This window comes from Thamnophis sirtalis, unplaced genomic scaffold (assembly GCF_051295495.1).
Source record: "Thamnophis sirtalis isolate CommonGarterSnake01/CBP01778 unplaced genomic scaffold, rThaSir2_p1.2 scaffold_6, whole genome shotgun sequence".
NCBI classification, from domain to species: Eukaryota; Metazoa; Chordata; class Lepidosauria; order Squamata; family Natricidae; genus Thamnophis; species Thamnophis sirtalis.
Genome location: NW_028261386.1, coordinates 65506375 through 65522596, shown reverse-complemented (window position 1 = coordinate 65522596; position 16222 = coordinate 65506375). Strand labels below are relative to the sequence as shown.

Here is a 16222-nt window from a genome sequence, read left to right as displayed (position 1 = left end):
TCTACATTAAAATAGGTTATTATATTTATACAATTAATTACAATTAAACAACAAACTACACACTGACCATTTGGCTTTATAATGTCTATCAATACAAAGCTTTTTTAAAGGCACAGAAATGACAAATTTCATTTAGCTAATATGTACATATTATTTCAGAAATAATCACTTTTTTCATGATAGTCCAAACATCATGTGAGGTTGCTCATAAAATTACAAATTTTGGAAAATAATGCAATACATTAATATGTTTAAATCCTGTTCTTGCAAAAACGTGGTTCTCCACAATGATTACTGTATATATTAATATCATTGATTAGGTAGAGAACTCTGAATGGGAATGCCGAAAGCATGAGCACTAATGTTCCTTCACATTTATCACATTTCCAGTTGCCAATCTTTTCTGAATGTCCACTGGGAAATCCAATATATCTAAAAAAAAAATTTTTAAAAAAGAACTTGGCTTTTAAATCACATGAAACATAGAATGTTTTTGAGGTATTCTACATAGGTTTTCAGGATAATAATTAGTAATATTGAATTGTGGATTTGATTTCTAAAAAAGAAAAATTCCAATACACTTTAGGCATAAGGGCCAAACAAGGAAGATACAGTAGATATTAAAAGTCTACACATCCTTGTTAAAATGCCAGGGTTTTGAGACGTAACCCCCCCCCCCAGACCAAGATAAATCACTTCAGAATTCCCCCCCCATCTTTAATATAACCTATAACCTATACAATTAAATTGAAAAACAAACTGAAAACTTTGGGGGAAGGGGAAATAAAAAAAACTACAACAAATTATTGGGACTTGTTTATCACTAGCACAATGTTATTAAATCTTGAATCTTAAAAACGGGGTTATATCAGATTTAGTCTGATAATTAAAAGTAGTAAAGTCTATGCCAGAGATTCATTCTGGTTATAGCATATCAAGTCTGAATTAGGATTTTGCAATTTCTTTCTCCATTCTAGATTTTCTATGTCATCCACTCGACTTAGAAATAATATAATATATTAGGGGGGGAGGGATTCCTTTGGAAACCAGGTTTGATGGGAAATCATGTGGGTAAAACTACAACAATGTTCAGTTTTGTTCTTAGAGTAGCCATTTTGCTTCAATGACTGCATATGTACTTTTGACTGATGTCCTATGAATCCTTTGTAACAGGATTTAGTTCTCTCCTCCTGGGATTTATCTGGTTTATCCTTCTGATCTACTCGGTGGTTAGCCATTTAACGTTAGCAAGTAAAAGAAGCTCTTCTATTCTACCACCTGAACTCGATAATCTGATTAGACACAGTATGTCAGTGGATATAAAGACTCATAGACGAAAGGACGAAAATCTCTATGTATTATTGCTTAAATTTATAAAGATTGCATTATTCAGTTAATGTGCATTAAAAAAAACTTATTCCATTTCTCCAAGTGCCATTTGGTTCTTTAAAACAAACTAGAAATATGATACATTTGTAACACTTTTTAAAACAAATATATATTTGCACCACTTGCGAAGTAAGCAGTTTCTTAGAATTGGACTATCAGCAATTATAAGTTGGTATGAATATTCAAATATTTGGAGATGCTGCAGTCAAACTTTATACTAAGCCATTATATAGTTGTTCTAATTTTAACTTAAGAGTGCTGTATGAAAACTGTACCATACTTTTTGCACTATAAGACACACTTCTTCCCCCCCCCCCAAAAAGTGGGTAGAAATGTCTGTGCATCTTATAGAGCGAATAATGTGGTGGTGGTGGTGGTGTTGATGTGGCAGTGGCAACTGCAGCTGATTAGCCTTTGCTGCCGATCACTGGTTGGCGGTTGGATTGGCCTCCTGGATTACCACCAATCAGCTGTTCTAGGCGATGGAATCACCACTGCCGATCCCTACCACCACCACCAATTGCTGCCGATTCCCGCCGCCTAGAATATCTGATCAGCAGTATACCAGGAGGCCATTCCAACCACCAATCAGCTGTTTGGCAGAGAAGGCTCCAGTGTTTCCCAATGGCGGCGGCAGCTCAGTTGACTGGTGGTGGGACAATGGAGCGTAGCCCTAATGAGTCATGTGCTGGGGCTGTGATAATGTGCTGAAGCTCACCAGGCTGTTTTCTCTTTGCTGCAAGGACGCTAGCCTGATGAATATGCAGAGGCAATTTTTTTTTCTTGTTTTCTTCCTCTAAAGCTAATGTGTGTCTTATGATCCAGAGTGTCTTATAGACCGAAAAATACAGAAATTGTAATTTGCCAACATTTATGGTTAGGCAAGACGTATGAATTAAACCACAGAATTTTAGTTAAATTGTTATAAACACAAGAAACCAAAAATCTACACTTTCCCATTAACTGAATACCATATTCCAAAGAGTGGAGAAAGATAATTGATCACTATGTTTCTTTTTTGACCCCCCTGTCAATTCACAATATATGTGATATATAATGTAATATAATGATATAGTACAATGATAAATTGTATTATTTTGTCACTATGTGGCTATTTATGAAAGCTTATTCTCTTTGTAACACTATATTATGCTATATTTCCTAGGATTTGGCTTTGGTCAGAGGGCATTTAAAAATTTTTTTTTGAGAACATGCTGTGGATATTAATTTTGTGCTCATTAATTCAAAATCACTGCTTGTTTTAATTTGTTTCTATACATTTGTTTTTCTTATAAACATTGCAATATAATTTAACAGTTGTATTGTTAAATACAAATGTCAGTTAACATTTTAGGAGCTAAGTATCAAAACAAGTTTCCAGTCTAGAACCTGACAGAAATCTAGAGCTTGCCATTTTCTTTCCAGTTCCAAGTTTGAAGGAGGGAACCACCACTGAGAGATATGCATCAGGCTCACCAATAACTACATAAATCCACAATTTCATTAACTGGACTAACATCAGCATACTATCAAAAAAATCCAAAAACCTAATATTGTTTAGACTGACATTCAAACCACTTTGCTGAAGTAAGTACAGCTTATTGCTAACCACAATACTTCAGTACACGTTTTGCCAAATGCAATATTTTGGTTGGTATCCAAGCAAAATTTTCAACAACCCACTTCTAATGGAACCCATTTCCAAATGCTAATACCAGATAGTAAGCACTGATTGGATCAAGGATTGTGCCATCATAATCAGGATTGGAAAAGGTTAATGCAATTTTCCCCCTCTCACGTATTTGAAATAACTATGTATAATATTCCTTTTAGAAAGCTATTTCATACATTTGTCATACACAAATGCTTTTTATACTTCCAGAAATAAAAACAAAAGTGATGCAACAGACATATTGTATCAAGAAACTTAACATTTCTCAACTCTTTTGGCTTTCCTCAGACTGCCAGATTTTTCAAAATGTGGTCCTGTGGGAAAACCCTGCCCTGAAGAAAAAATATTTTAAAACTGGATAAAACAGTTTTGAACAATTCTTCACAGATTCCATTTGTTTTGGTTACCTTTTTCCTTTACGTTTCTTTGGAGTATGCTAATTTATGACTATTTTATTAATGGAGACTAGGGTTATCTTCTTCCTAATTATGAAATCATGGTCAATTAAGCCTATTACCGACCAAGGGACTCTGATAATGATAAAATTATAACCTTGGCTGATTACCTTTCAGTACCTTAGCTATATCCTTTGCATATGAATCTCTGGAATTTATCTTTTGCTCGGGCAATAACTAGCAGCAAAAATGGAATACACAGCAAATATTTCACCACTGACCAGAAAGTGTAGATACAGTCCCCTGGCTTTTTAGGTATTGAATGCTTAAGGAATGTTTGTGGCAGTATTAGATGGTTGGGATATTAGTTGGGATATGAATGTATATGTTTATATGAAGATTATGCTGTATTAAGGGCTGACAATCCAATCATCTGGAATAAATATTAATATAAATGCAGTATGGATCTTAAAATGTTAATGTATCAAAGCCCAAAGTTTTATTGTGAGGCAAATTATACATGAATGGCTAAAAATCAAAGCAAGTAGATGAAATCTGTATCAAGGAAAAATATTGACTAAAGATGCAAAAGTGAATGAGGAAGCTAAATGTTACCATCTTCCCAGTTTTCTTCTATTCATACTTTTTCTTAACAAAACTTATCTTGAAAGATAACAGCATGAGTATCTATGTGTAATGTATAGAATGACAGCAATATTTTGACTGTTCTTATAATAACTTAAAAATCAAATACCAATATTTTATTATCTAATGATGAAACTTTTAAACCACTATTTAACTCACATACATTTTTTTCTGGAAAGTTTTGGATTTTTGTTTAAAATTAACTCCATGAAAGTTTACTCACAAATATCACTTTTTCTGTGGAACTTGCTTCTATACTAGATAAGTATACAAATATATTATATACAATGATTACTTTCTTCAAAGTATGATTTAGGTCACCATTGAAAGCATAGTAAGAACAAAAGACACAGATTCTTGTATCTTGGCTAACATGACTTTTAGTCATGTGCGAAATATTTTGAAACAGAACCATTCCAAGTGTGAAAGAAGCTTCCTCAAAAATGTTGATTTCAGTTCAAATTTGAAGCATTTGTCACATCCTTATAATTTTTCAGTACAAGAGGCAATTGGATTTTACTAGCAGTAGGTTACAAATTAAGTATCCATTTATAGATAACTATATTAATAATAAATTACCAACCATCCCTTTTAGGAATTATGAAGTATATAGTCTTCCCCAAGAGTAATTTTAAAATGGAGAAATTGAAAGTAACTGATCTAATGTAATCAATTGATCTTGTATATTAAAAGCCGACTCTTACACCTGCTATCTTCATGATTCTTCTAACCGCTTTTATCAAGGTGGTTCTATTTTTCATGACTCCTTTAATTCAGCAGCATATCCTTTGTGTGATTTTTACAACTGCTAAACAATTCATGAAAATTTCATTATTACACAGCATCACATGGCTATCATGGTAATAAATCATCAATGTATATAGGTTTTGTACTTGCACATTAATGAATAACTAAATCTATAAATCACTACTGTTGAAATGTTAATTGCTAGATGCTGTATTACCAACATCACAAAATCCTTTAAATACAGTACAAATCTGGGACACTGATCACTGCACTTCCAAAAATGAGTAGATGCAGGTAAAGAAGTAAATGTGCTCATTGAATGACAAACTTTAGAGGCACCATTCAACAAAACCATTAACCTTTAATCATATTTTTAGATGTTTGACAATTTTGAACTTGCACACATTGTAGCATCTTAAACCCTTGAGCATCAAATATGATTCATCACTTAACTTTTATTAACAATTCAAGAAATAGGCTGGATTCTTAAAAAAAAATAAGTTGAAGATAGGAAAATTTCCTAATGAAGAATAATTATCATTTGTTTTAAATAATTATATGAGCATCTCACCCAAATATTTACAGGAGGATTACAGTATAAAATCAACGAACTAAGGAGAAAGCAAAACACTGCCTAATTTCACATATAATACCAAACCATTATGTGATTTGCATGTGGCTTAGCAGGATATTCTGAAACTTTGCAAACCTATGTATGACATGTGAATCCAGCCAGTAAACTCCACCGAAAGGATACCATGGTATTTGCAAACAAGACTTCAAGGGTACCATAACTGAAAAATTATCACATATCACTTATTTTTTAAGACTGTGCTTTAAAAAAGATCCCTTGCTGCTGAAAATAGTCAATATAGGAAGACACATTGTCTTATTACTGTTTTAAATGTGAAGCAGCATAATGTAGTAGAAATAGACAGTGGAGTTGGCAGCACCTATTTAAAATTACTCTACTTCAGACACTAACAAGTAGCACAAGTCTTTCAGCTTTCTTCCCCATTAAAACCATGCTCTGAACAACCCCAGCTCATTTTTAAGCAGTTTCTAATTAGGATACATAGAATTTTGTACAATGCCAGATACTAAATTAGCTGGAATGCAAATATTAAAAAGTACCTATATAAGAGTACAGTTATGAACGGAAACCCTCCCCTTCCCCCATTTCTAGCATCCGTTCCAAACAATTAGTGGATGAGATCACAAAAGAAGACTCATCTGTACAGATATCATTTGTTTCCTTTGGACTATCTCTTTCATGATATACTGTGTATTTCAAACCTGTTAAGCTTTTTCTTTAAATTGACCAGTAGAAATCTGTTGTAGCCATATACATTACATGTGCATTCACAACAAACAATTTGAAAAGATGACTTTGACAAAAGATATTTCTGTAATCATTTCAAAGAACCCATGTAACACATTTCCTTCTGGAATTTTTTTTTTATACACGGAAAATTATAAGAACAAAACAGACGTATCAAAGAGGAGAGAAGGGAGAAAGGATTCGGCATAGTTTCTCCCACAGGGATGTCTTCAAGGTGTAAAGCTATGCATCATTTTAGGTAAGGCTGCTTACATTCAACCTACAAAACAGGGTGAAAGCAGACTCTTCCCCACACCAAGAAATCACCCACACGCCCTGCCATGTATGCGTTAAAAAGAGAAGCTCGTAAAAACTAAAGGAAAGGAAAAACGAACAAAGAAGAAAACGGTACAGTTGCAAAGAAGGGAGACGAAAAAAATGGAAAACGACGAAGCAGAACAAAACGCCCTAGCAAAGCAGCCTCCCCCCTCCCTTCCCCCCTCTAGCCGCGTCTTTCCACCAGAGGGGCTGCTGGAGCGGGGCGGGGGCTGAAAGCCTGGAGCCTGAACCCAGGGTGGGGAAGCCTCCACGCCACTCGCGAGAGAGAGCGCCCGGGGGGGAGGACGAGCTAACATGTGAAAGGAGGGAGGAGAGGCGAAAAGAGGAAGCGGATGGCCGAGTAAGCTCCATCTGTATCCAATCTGGACCATCCCCCCTTCATATTCATGCAGCAGCAGCAGCAACCGCCTCGACTGACTCCCAAAGGGACAAGCCTTCTGCGGCCAGGAAATAGCAAAAGAAGGGAACGAAGCAGGGGCAACAAGGAAAACGATTCTCGTAGCGGTAGCAATCTTGCCACTACTACTAATGAAAAAGTACGTCAGGAGAACCGTTATGGTTGATTCCTATGAATCGGGAGCATCAATTCATATGTGGATCCGCCCCAGGATCGACATCGTTCCCGAGGGCAAGCCAAGGAAGGGACCGCGAAGAAAAAAAGAGGACGATGCCTTGTATGTGTTGATCGCTCGCTGCCGGGCAAAGACACCCTTCCCCTCCCCTCCCCACCACAGTGAAGGATCCCGCAGCAGCATCACTTACTCCCTTTCAGGAAGCCTGAAAGTGCCGGCTCACTGATCCACCATCTTCTCCCACAACAAGGGCGCGCGGGGCGGATGGGGAAAGTCAAGGGCGATCGCTAACCCTTCGCCAACCTACGTTGTTCCGCCTGTAGCAACCGCTTCAACGTTATTCCTACCATAAAGCGGCTAACGGCGCGGAACACAGGGAAGCTACTGCGCAGGCGCCGTCCCAGGGAGCGACATACAAGCGGAGGGAGAGGGGGGGAGAAGAAAGAATGGATTTGCCTCAGGACGAGGCTAATGCGCAGGCGCGTGTAGAACGCGAAGCAACCGATTCGTGCCGCGCAGGCGTCGTTTTCCAGACTGAAGAAGCTGGAATTTGGTATTGTTGTTTATGTCTGTGTTTTTTTTTTAACGGCACGAACTAGTAAAGGTTTCGAAAGGTTTAAAGATAGCATCTTTTTTTCGGTGGGGGTCGTTTCTTTGCGGAATATGAAAAAGGCAAATATAGTTTCTCCTATAAAAATGCTTTGTTCCTCTCATCTTTGTCCGGGATAAGAATGGGGGGGGGGGAACCCGCGCTCACTTTAAAGCGAACAAAAAGTACCACCTTGCCTTCACCCCCTCCCACAGAATAAAACCGTCTTCTGTATACAATAGCCCTGGCTGGCACCTTCGCAGAGCCGAGCCAACCCACCGTAGGGACATTGTTCTTGCACCAAACCACAATTCCCAGAAAGCAGCGCGGCAAAGACTTTCTCGACATAGAGGAGCGTTACGGCGTGTAGCATTTCGGGCGAGAGAGGAAAGCCTTCTGTCTCTCTTACGTTCGGAGGCAGCGCGAGCCCCGCGTCACACGTCACTTGATTATCTGCGGGCATAAAAGCGGTCTTCGAAGCGGGACTCGGGGAAGCGCCGTTTCTCGGTTGTCCTGGCAACGAACCGCTTCGCAAGCTTCATCTGAACCTTCCCACCCTCCCTTCCTCACGCTGTCCCTGGGGCTTGTAGTTGCTTCTTAGTCGCCGGGGCTGTTGCGTGCACTGCGAAAGGACGGCGTTGGAACTACACAGACCGACAGCCCGCGAAGAAAGCCTAGCCGGAGGGGAGGGGGGCGGCTATACTTCCCACGCGTCCCAAATGGAGGGAGTCCCAGAAGCTGTCGGTATAGCCGGAAGAGTTGCGGCGTGCAGCCCGGGGCCCGGTTGGAGCGAGTCTCCGGATTCACTCGATCCCGTGAGGGAAGCCACGGGAGAATCGGATTTGGCGCAGTCCCTGGAGCGGTATCACCGAGGCTTACGCGGTGAGGACGAAGAGAAGACGGGCGGGCAGTAAAACAGTAAACAGTAACAGTTGGAAGGGGCCTTGGAGGTCATCTAGTTCACACACACCCGCTCACGCAGGAGACTTGTAGTAGGGATTCGAACCGCCGAACTGCCGAGCTTTCTGATCGACAAGCCTGAGCAGGGCAGCTTCGTTGTCCGTTTGAATTTGGCCTCCTCAACCTTGATACTGGCCTTTGCTACTGGCTTTGTTACTGTCCTTTTCCGGAGCCGCTTCTTAGCTAGGTCTTGGAGAGAGATCTAAGCTTATTGGAAAATACAAGTGTTTTTGGAGGCGAGGGCTTCAAAAGAAGGAGGTCTTCCTTATTCGTGATCCCATCCCTTGGTTTGCCCGGGGTGAAATGTGAAACTATGGCAGATGGATGTGCTCGATGACAGACGTTCTGAAATGAATTTATTTATTTATTTATTTGGATCATTCTTAGTCTAATTTCAAAACTCTGCTGGCCAACTTAAGAAAGGAGCTGTTCAGGAGAAGGGCAAGAACAGCATCTCTTGCTGGTTCTACAGAATGATTTGACATCTTTTTGTACTAGTGGTCTTAGGCTGACTGACAGGTTTCAAATAATTTGTTGAATTATGTCCTGATTGCTGGAGAAAATCAAAATAGCAGGAATTGCATTTAGAGATAAACTCAATTGCTTCCAACTATTATTAGCCCAAAACGAAGCAAGCCATGTCATGGTTTAACTTTATGTGTGAACTTAAGTCACTAATTTGGGAGAACAGAGTGTTTTGGTTGGCCATTATTTACTAGTTGTGGTCATCTTGAAGATTTCCAGAAAGCAATAGCTAGCTTCAAGGTTTGACATTGTATTAAAAGGCTAAATTGTTTTTTCTACACAGGTAGCTTTATTTCTTTTTTTCATCAGACATAAGTTAAATCAATGTAAATATTGAGGGTAGTAATTGAAGAGATTAGGACAAGTGCATTAAAACTCAAACTAGATAAAGGAGGAGATACAATTAACTGGGGGCTAATGCGTTAGATTCAACTCTCGATAACTATACTGTTGTACCTTACATCTTGATACTATATGCCTTTAACAAACTGTAGCCCCACCAAAGACATTTGAATAATCTCTTGATTCATCCATTTTTATCCCTTGTTTGCGCTCAACTATGACAAGCATAATTATTTTTTTCTACTGTTTATTCACATCACCTGCACAAAGTATGTAAATTTTGGCTTAGTGATAATCACTTCAGATTAGCAATCAGCTTTTTTATATGATGGAGAATTTCTGTTCTTTTGGCATTTCTCCATAGATAATTCAATATTTTGTAAAATCTTTAGCAAAATGCTACTCAACTGGAATCTAACGGATCAAATTTCTGGTTGAGGGCACTATTAGGTCTAGCATGGTTATTGGAAATTCAAATGGCATCTGGCATATACTGCTTTTTGCTTACATATATATAACTATGTTGTATAATATAGAGAACTTATCCATAATTATGTCTTAGTTAAATATTAAATAAATCTGCTTTAATGAATAGCGCCTCCCTGTTATTAATGAAAGTGGCCCTCTTTTCAGGATTCTGTGAAAGCCTAATAGGGTTGCACTGCCATAATATGTAGATATTCATTAATTCAGACTTGTAGCTTGTCTTAAAGTTAAATTAAAATATATCTTCCTATGGAGAGAGAGGTATATTCCTATATCTCTGACCATGTAACTTTTTTTATATGATTTTTCTTAAGAGCTGAATTATGTGTTTTGTTTACACAAATATCTCATTAAGGATTTTATGTGGACACCCATCTCACAAAATGGACTCTGGGTTGTGTACAACAATAAATAAAAAAAAATATAAAAACAGTCATTAGAAAATATATAATTAAAACAGAGAACAATGCAACTGTGAATAATGCAAAGCTGTGCAAAGTCTCTGTCAACATCTGCCATCTACTCCTTGAGAAGAAATTGTGAATGTAGGACATGGGTGTCAAACTCGCTGTGTCATGTTACTGTCATATGTTTCAAGACATTTTTCCCATTTGCAAAGCTGGGTTGAGTGTGGCCTGAATAGGATGCATCTGGCCTGTGAGCTGCCAATTTGACACCCCTGGTGTAGGAAGATCATGAAGATTGAGCAGTGCCACCCCACCCATCAAAAAGGGATACTGGATGAAAATTGTCCAGTAATGTAGTGTCCAGCAATGGTTTCTTGAGGAAATGTTCTTTAAAATGTAAAGGAAAAACCTCATAATTCAAAACAAATTAACCACTGCTAGAACATACTCACACAATAACTCCCCACCCCCAATCCTTTGACAAGCCAGGAAAGGTATGGATCTAAAAAGTAGTTGACTGAGCTCACTGTCCTAAGGATCTGTTTACTTCCTCAAGGTTCAAACTATTCCCAAATACCTGGGCAAGTCTCCACCTTCGTTCTCTCCTTGAGACTTGCAACCAAGGCTGTGTCTTAACTTGAAGTGAATCCAAGTGATCCAATTACAGATGCTTAGCAAATTCCTCCAAACATCTTTGCAAAAGGTTCCCAGAGTCCTCTTTACTAAGAGGACTCACATCACCTGAAACAGAATTGTGGGATGCTAATGAATGAAATGCAGTAAGGGTAGATAAGTACTACTTCTTTACTGTTTTGCTGCCTTTTCCACCACAAATAAGCCTTAATAGTGTTTTTATTGCGTATCAATGATGTTCTAGATACCTCTCTTTCGTTTCATCTCCCTCAACTCCTCTGGAAATCATGAAGAATTGTAGGATCCCAGAGAGGGGAGAATTCACACGGGTATGATTCAGTGGAGCACCTCAGCTAACCATTGTCCTGTGATAACCAAAGCTTTGAATGAACTATGCATCAGAACAACAGAAAGAACTCCCAGCTCTTTCTGAAACGTATCGGGGTTCATCATTTGCCAAGGGCAGAGTGACCTAATGGTTTCAGTCTCCCTGAAGTGGAAAATGGCACTAGAGAATCCCGTGTTGCAATATCTGCTCCCCCTTCATGGTCATGTAACTGCATTTTGGGCACTTGGCAACTGGTCCACATTTTTATCATGACTGCAATTTATGGGTTTTTTTTTTCTAGAAACCAGCATTTATTTATGGTTTTCAGAAAAACCACCCCTTGTGAACAAAAAGTTGCTTTAACAACCATTATGTTTGCTTAATGACCACCGCAAAAAAAGGTAATAAAATCCAGTATAGTCATTACTTTACAATTGTTACAAATTATGACTATGTTTGCCAGGCTCAATTACTATTGTAAGTCAAAGTCTATCTTAATTAAAATATTAGAGCTGAAAATAATCCTGAAATTGGAAATAAACAATCCTCCCCACAAAACCAGACATATACACATCATAGAAAGTGTGATGCAAAATAAGGCTTTAGTAATTTGAATGCTAAACAACATATAATCAAATATTTATAAATCCTATTAAACACTTATTTACACACGAAGGCATAAAAATGTGGCAAAAGGTAGAAAAATAGTTCATTAATTATTGGTTCATTCATCATGTCCTGTGCTAAGCACTTTGGGCCACCAGTGTACTCCACAATTTTCAGTTACATCTCCAATCCCTGTATTCTTCCATTTAAGGTTGATATTTTTCAGATCTTCCTAAAATGTTTGGCACCAGGTTTTCTTTGGCCATCCTCTTTTTCTCCAACCATCTGCTGGCATCCAATTGATTTTGCTGGATGTTGCTCGTCATGTGGAACACATTTCTAGCAAAGTGCATTCTTCTTTCTGTCACTATCTCAGAGAGTCTTCAGGAATGTCTTCTTTGTAAAACTTCGTTGTTTATAACATGGTCGCAGTCAGAGATCAAAGAATCCTTCTGAAACAATGTTGTTGTAAAACAGATCTTAATGAATAATTCTTGTAGTAATTTTTTAAGTCTCACTAGCATAGATGGCTCTGATCTGCTCGGTTATACCATATATATATATTAGTGCCCTTGTTCTAGCCTTTCTTTGCTCCTATGAATTATCAGGATTTCAGTTACTCTTGTCAATATTATGTGCCAAATAGGTCCATGCAATACTTCAGAGGGGAAAGTTTGCTATTAGAACATCCAGGGGAGTACTTACTATAAAAAGTATATAATGCTTTGTTGCTCTCTTTTCCCTGTAACATATGAAGAGTACTTGAATTAAATACATTTTGGTCAGTCGGGGGACTGAACTAGGATTTTGTTCTGTGTGTTTACCTCAGTGCTTTGTATTTTGCTTTAGTGCACATATATTTGAATTAATAATATTCCACTTTCCACTCATGTAGCTTTCCAAAAGAGATGTCTGTCTGTCTGTCTGTCTGTCTCTCTTTTCCCTCTTTCTCCAGTTAAAATATATTTAGTAAGCAAACTAAATTATTTCTTTTAATTTCTCCTTATTCAGTTATAAAAATCTTGATAATACATCTTATCTGTATTTCTTACCGAGTTGCAAAGAAACTTTTAATCACAATGGACTTTCAAAATTATTATTTTTAGATCGTGCTAGTAAAAGCCTTGATCAATTGAAATATGTCTTCCATGAAAAAGATCCGGCCATAGGCGAAAGTACAGCTACATTGGATCAGTTATTTCCTAATTCAGGCCAAGAAGTGACTGAAGATAACGCTTGGCAGGAACTACAGTACAGCCATGCAGGTTTGAAATTTTCCATTTGATTTTTTTTCAAATTAGAATTATTGTCTTAGGTAAAATATATTTTACTATTGTGTTATAGTTAATCAGCTTAAAGCATTATTACGTCAACAAGAAGAAAAGGGGAGTGAAATGTCACCTTCAAAGAAGAGAGGAATGTCACCCACAGTAAGTATTATCCTCTTTTTATCTCTTGTTACATGACCAAATAATTACATATCTGTTTACAGAACAATATCTAAGTAGTATTTATGTTGTCTCATTTGAGGAGTTATGTAGTAACTTAACAAAGGATTAGTAGGCTAGCCTATATATAAACTTTTGTATTTATTTTAAGTTACCTATTGTTAGTTCAGCATTATACATCTAATTAATTGTGTATGCTATGACAAGGCGAAGCATAAGGATGAGATTAAAGAGAAAGGTTCTGAATTTGTTTGGTTGCAGAGCATATGCAAGCATGTTATGGTCCTTTTAGTTGATTTTAACAGAAGAGATGTTCTGAAATTCCTGCAAGTTTCTTTATATATACCACATATTGATTTTTGAGCCCTGTTAGCACAGTGGTTAGAATGAAGCAATGCAAGCTAACTCTGCCCACAGTGTAGAGTTCGATGCTGATGGGGCTCAAGACTGACTCAGACTTCCATCCTTCTGAGGTTGATAAAATGAAGACCCAGATAGTTGAGGGCACTATGCTGACATTTGTAAACCTCTCAGAGAGTACTGTAAAGCACTATGGAGTGATATATGTCTAAGTGCTGTTCCTATTGCTGTTTTGCACATGTGTGTAAACGTTTCAAAACTTCTACTTGAAGGAAAAGATAATTATTGAATCCATTGATCACTTCTGACAAGTCACATGTCGTATCATTTTTCTTCTGAGAGATAGAATAGTGTGGTTTTCTTCTGGAAACTGGCAAATCCAGTTGAGGGTTGACTCAGCCTTCCATCCTTCCGAGGTGGGTAAAATGAGGACCCAGATTGTTGGGGGCAATATGCTGACTCTCTGTAAACCGCTTAGAGAGGCCTGAAAGGCCTATGAAGCGGTATATAAGTCTACTGCTATAGTTTGATCAAAACCATAACGGAACATGAAAACATATAAAATGTTTATGTGTTTTATTTGATTGTAGTAAATATTCCCTGTTATTTGTTTATTGTCTTTTTCTGCTAAATGTATGGAGATGCGAGGGTAAATACAACATTTCTTCAACTCTTTTTAAACTGATAAAGGGTTTGCCATGTTAAGATGTTTATTTAATTATTGAGCACTACCAATTTATATGCTTTAATGGAAGCTAATTAAAAATGCCCCCCACTTAGAAGTTATTAGACAGAATGAAAAAGCATTAAAAGGTCTCTTTAAAAAGTGGCATTTTAATATAAAATTTTAAGGAGTCTCAAGACTACTTAATATTACAGAGAGGAAGTGAGTTCAAAAGGATATGAGAGATTGTTCATTATAAATCAATTTTATTCATTAAATTTCTATGCCGCCCATCTCACTAATACACCAAGTGCTTACAATAAAATTAAAAGTTACAAAGTGCTAAGAACAATAAAAATTAGAATAATTAGAATAAATTAAAATAAAAAGATTAAAAGTTAACCATTGAGTGGTTCAAAATATCTTAACGTGGCAAGTACCATATATTTTGTAAACTGTGCTACTTGGTTATTCATCCATCAATCCATCCATCCATTCATTCATTCACTAACATTTATAATTTGCTTGGTTCTGAGATTCGGGGCAACTTAAAAGTATATAAAAGCCTTACAACATAAATCATAAAGTTAAACTTGAAACATGTCATTAAAACACTTCAGAGCAAGCAAACAAACAAACATTCCTAATGCCCTGGTAAAGAGTCAGGTCTTCCAAAATGATAGAAATGTGGGGATTCTATGAATTTCAAGGGATAGCATATCCCATAGCACTGGAGCCATCACAGAAAATGCTTGCTTCTAGCTACCCTCCTCCTTTGTACTCCTTCAATCCAGAGGGGAAACCTATACCATGCCTTCTGAGCCTGATTTAATGTAGATTATGGTACCAATAGATAATAAAATATATAAAGATGAAGCTGTGATGAAAACATGTCAGGATACTGATAGAGGAGAATATTTGTAGCTCACAGTTAAAATGAGGGGTCTTTGGTGCTCTCTGAGTTTGGTTGTTTTCTTGTAGACATTTCATTACCCAAACTATGGATCATCAGCTGATGACGTCAGGTATGCGCTTTCGTCGAGCGCGGTTTTGTCGACCGCGGTTTTGACGGGTCACGGGATTGAGATTGTCTTCCACTATTCTGACCTTGAAAACCTGGCTCTTCCAATTGGTCTGGAGTTCCAAAGGAAGGGGGGAGCACCATTCTGGAGGTGGTTGATGGACTAATAGTAGATCCCATCTGCCCTCATCTTGCTTCTTCCCTCCCATCTTTTAAATATAATGTTGTATTCTTTTAATTAGTTTGTATTCTTATTGTTATGGTTTTACCACTTTTAATGTTCTCTTAATATCATTATTACTGTAAGCTGCTCAGAGTCACCTTGTGGCAAGATGGGTGGCAAATAAATTTAATAAATAAATAAACTGTCAGGATAGTTTAATGTCACATTTCTTCCTTTCATTGATCAGTATTGATATCTGTTCTGAGAGAAAATAGCTACTATCCCTCCCAGTTACATTTTCTGCTTTTTGCAAACATTGAAATTTGTGCCATTTCATTGTTTCTTTAAATAAATTCTTTTATATATCAGGTGTTGTTGGTTTTTTAATATATTTGTATAATTTACATATCCAAAATGCAACGGATGTGCTTTTTAAAAAGAAACTGGTAGGCTTTTGATAAAAATGAATAAAGATCATAAACATGGCATTTCCATCATGGTGTCTTATTGGACCATTGGTGATCTCATTGAGTAGTAGCTCTTTTTCTCTCTATATGGGTGGTTTTAGTCTGAGGTAGTAGAAGGTGAAGGATCATCCAGTAGTCTCTGA

The 16222-nt window shown here is 37.4% G+C and overlaps 2 protein-coding genes across 21 annotated transcripts in view; one reads left to right on the top strand and one right to left on the bottom strand.

Annotated features, from left to right (window-relative positions):
• CEP170 (centrosomal protein 170) overlaps window positions 1–8117 on the bottom strand; it is a 90390-nt gene extending 82273 nt beyond the window's left edge. For 5 of the 8 annotated variants that reach the window (XM_087718023.1, XM_087718025.1, XM_087718026.1 and 2 more), the window contains exon 1: window positions 7267–7473. The gene's annotated coding sequence lies outside the window, so the exon portion shown is untranslated. Of the gene's footprint in view, window positions 1–7266; window positions 7474–8078 lie in introns of those variants that run through there. The other 3 variants (XM_087718024.1, XM_014056948.2, XM_087718028.1) reach the window with 3 other exon arrangements.
• Window positions 7559–16222, top strand: part of SDCCAG8 (SHH signaling and ciliogenesis regulator SDCCAG8) — a 117674-nt gene continuing 109010 nt past the window's right edge. For 8 of the 13 annotated variants that reach the window (XR_015696976.1, XR_015696978.1, XR_001313603.2 and 5 more), the window contains exons 1-3: window positions 8088–8551; window positions 13063–13221; window positions 13301–13386. Coding sequence is in view for 4 of the 13 variants with exons in the window: in XM_014067419.2 (XP_013922894.2) it covers window positions 8389–8551; window positions 13063–13221; window positions 13301–13386 (408 nt within the window). In the remaining 9 variants the exon portion in view is untranslated. Of the gene's footprint in view, window positions 7634–8087; window positions 8552–13062; window positions 13222–13300; window positions 13387–16222 lie in introns of those variants that run through there. The other 5 variants (XR_015696981.1, XR_015696979.1, XM_087718032.1 and 2 more) reach the window with 3 other exon arrangements.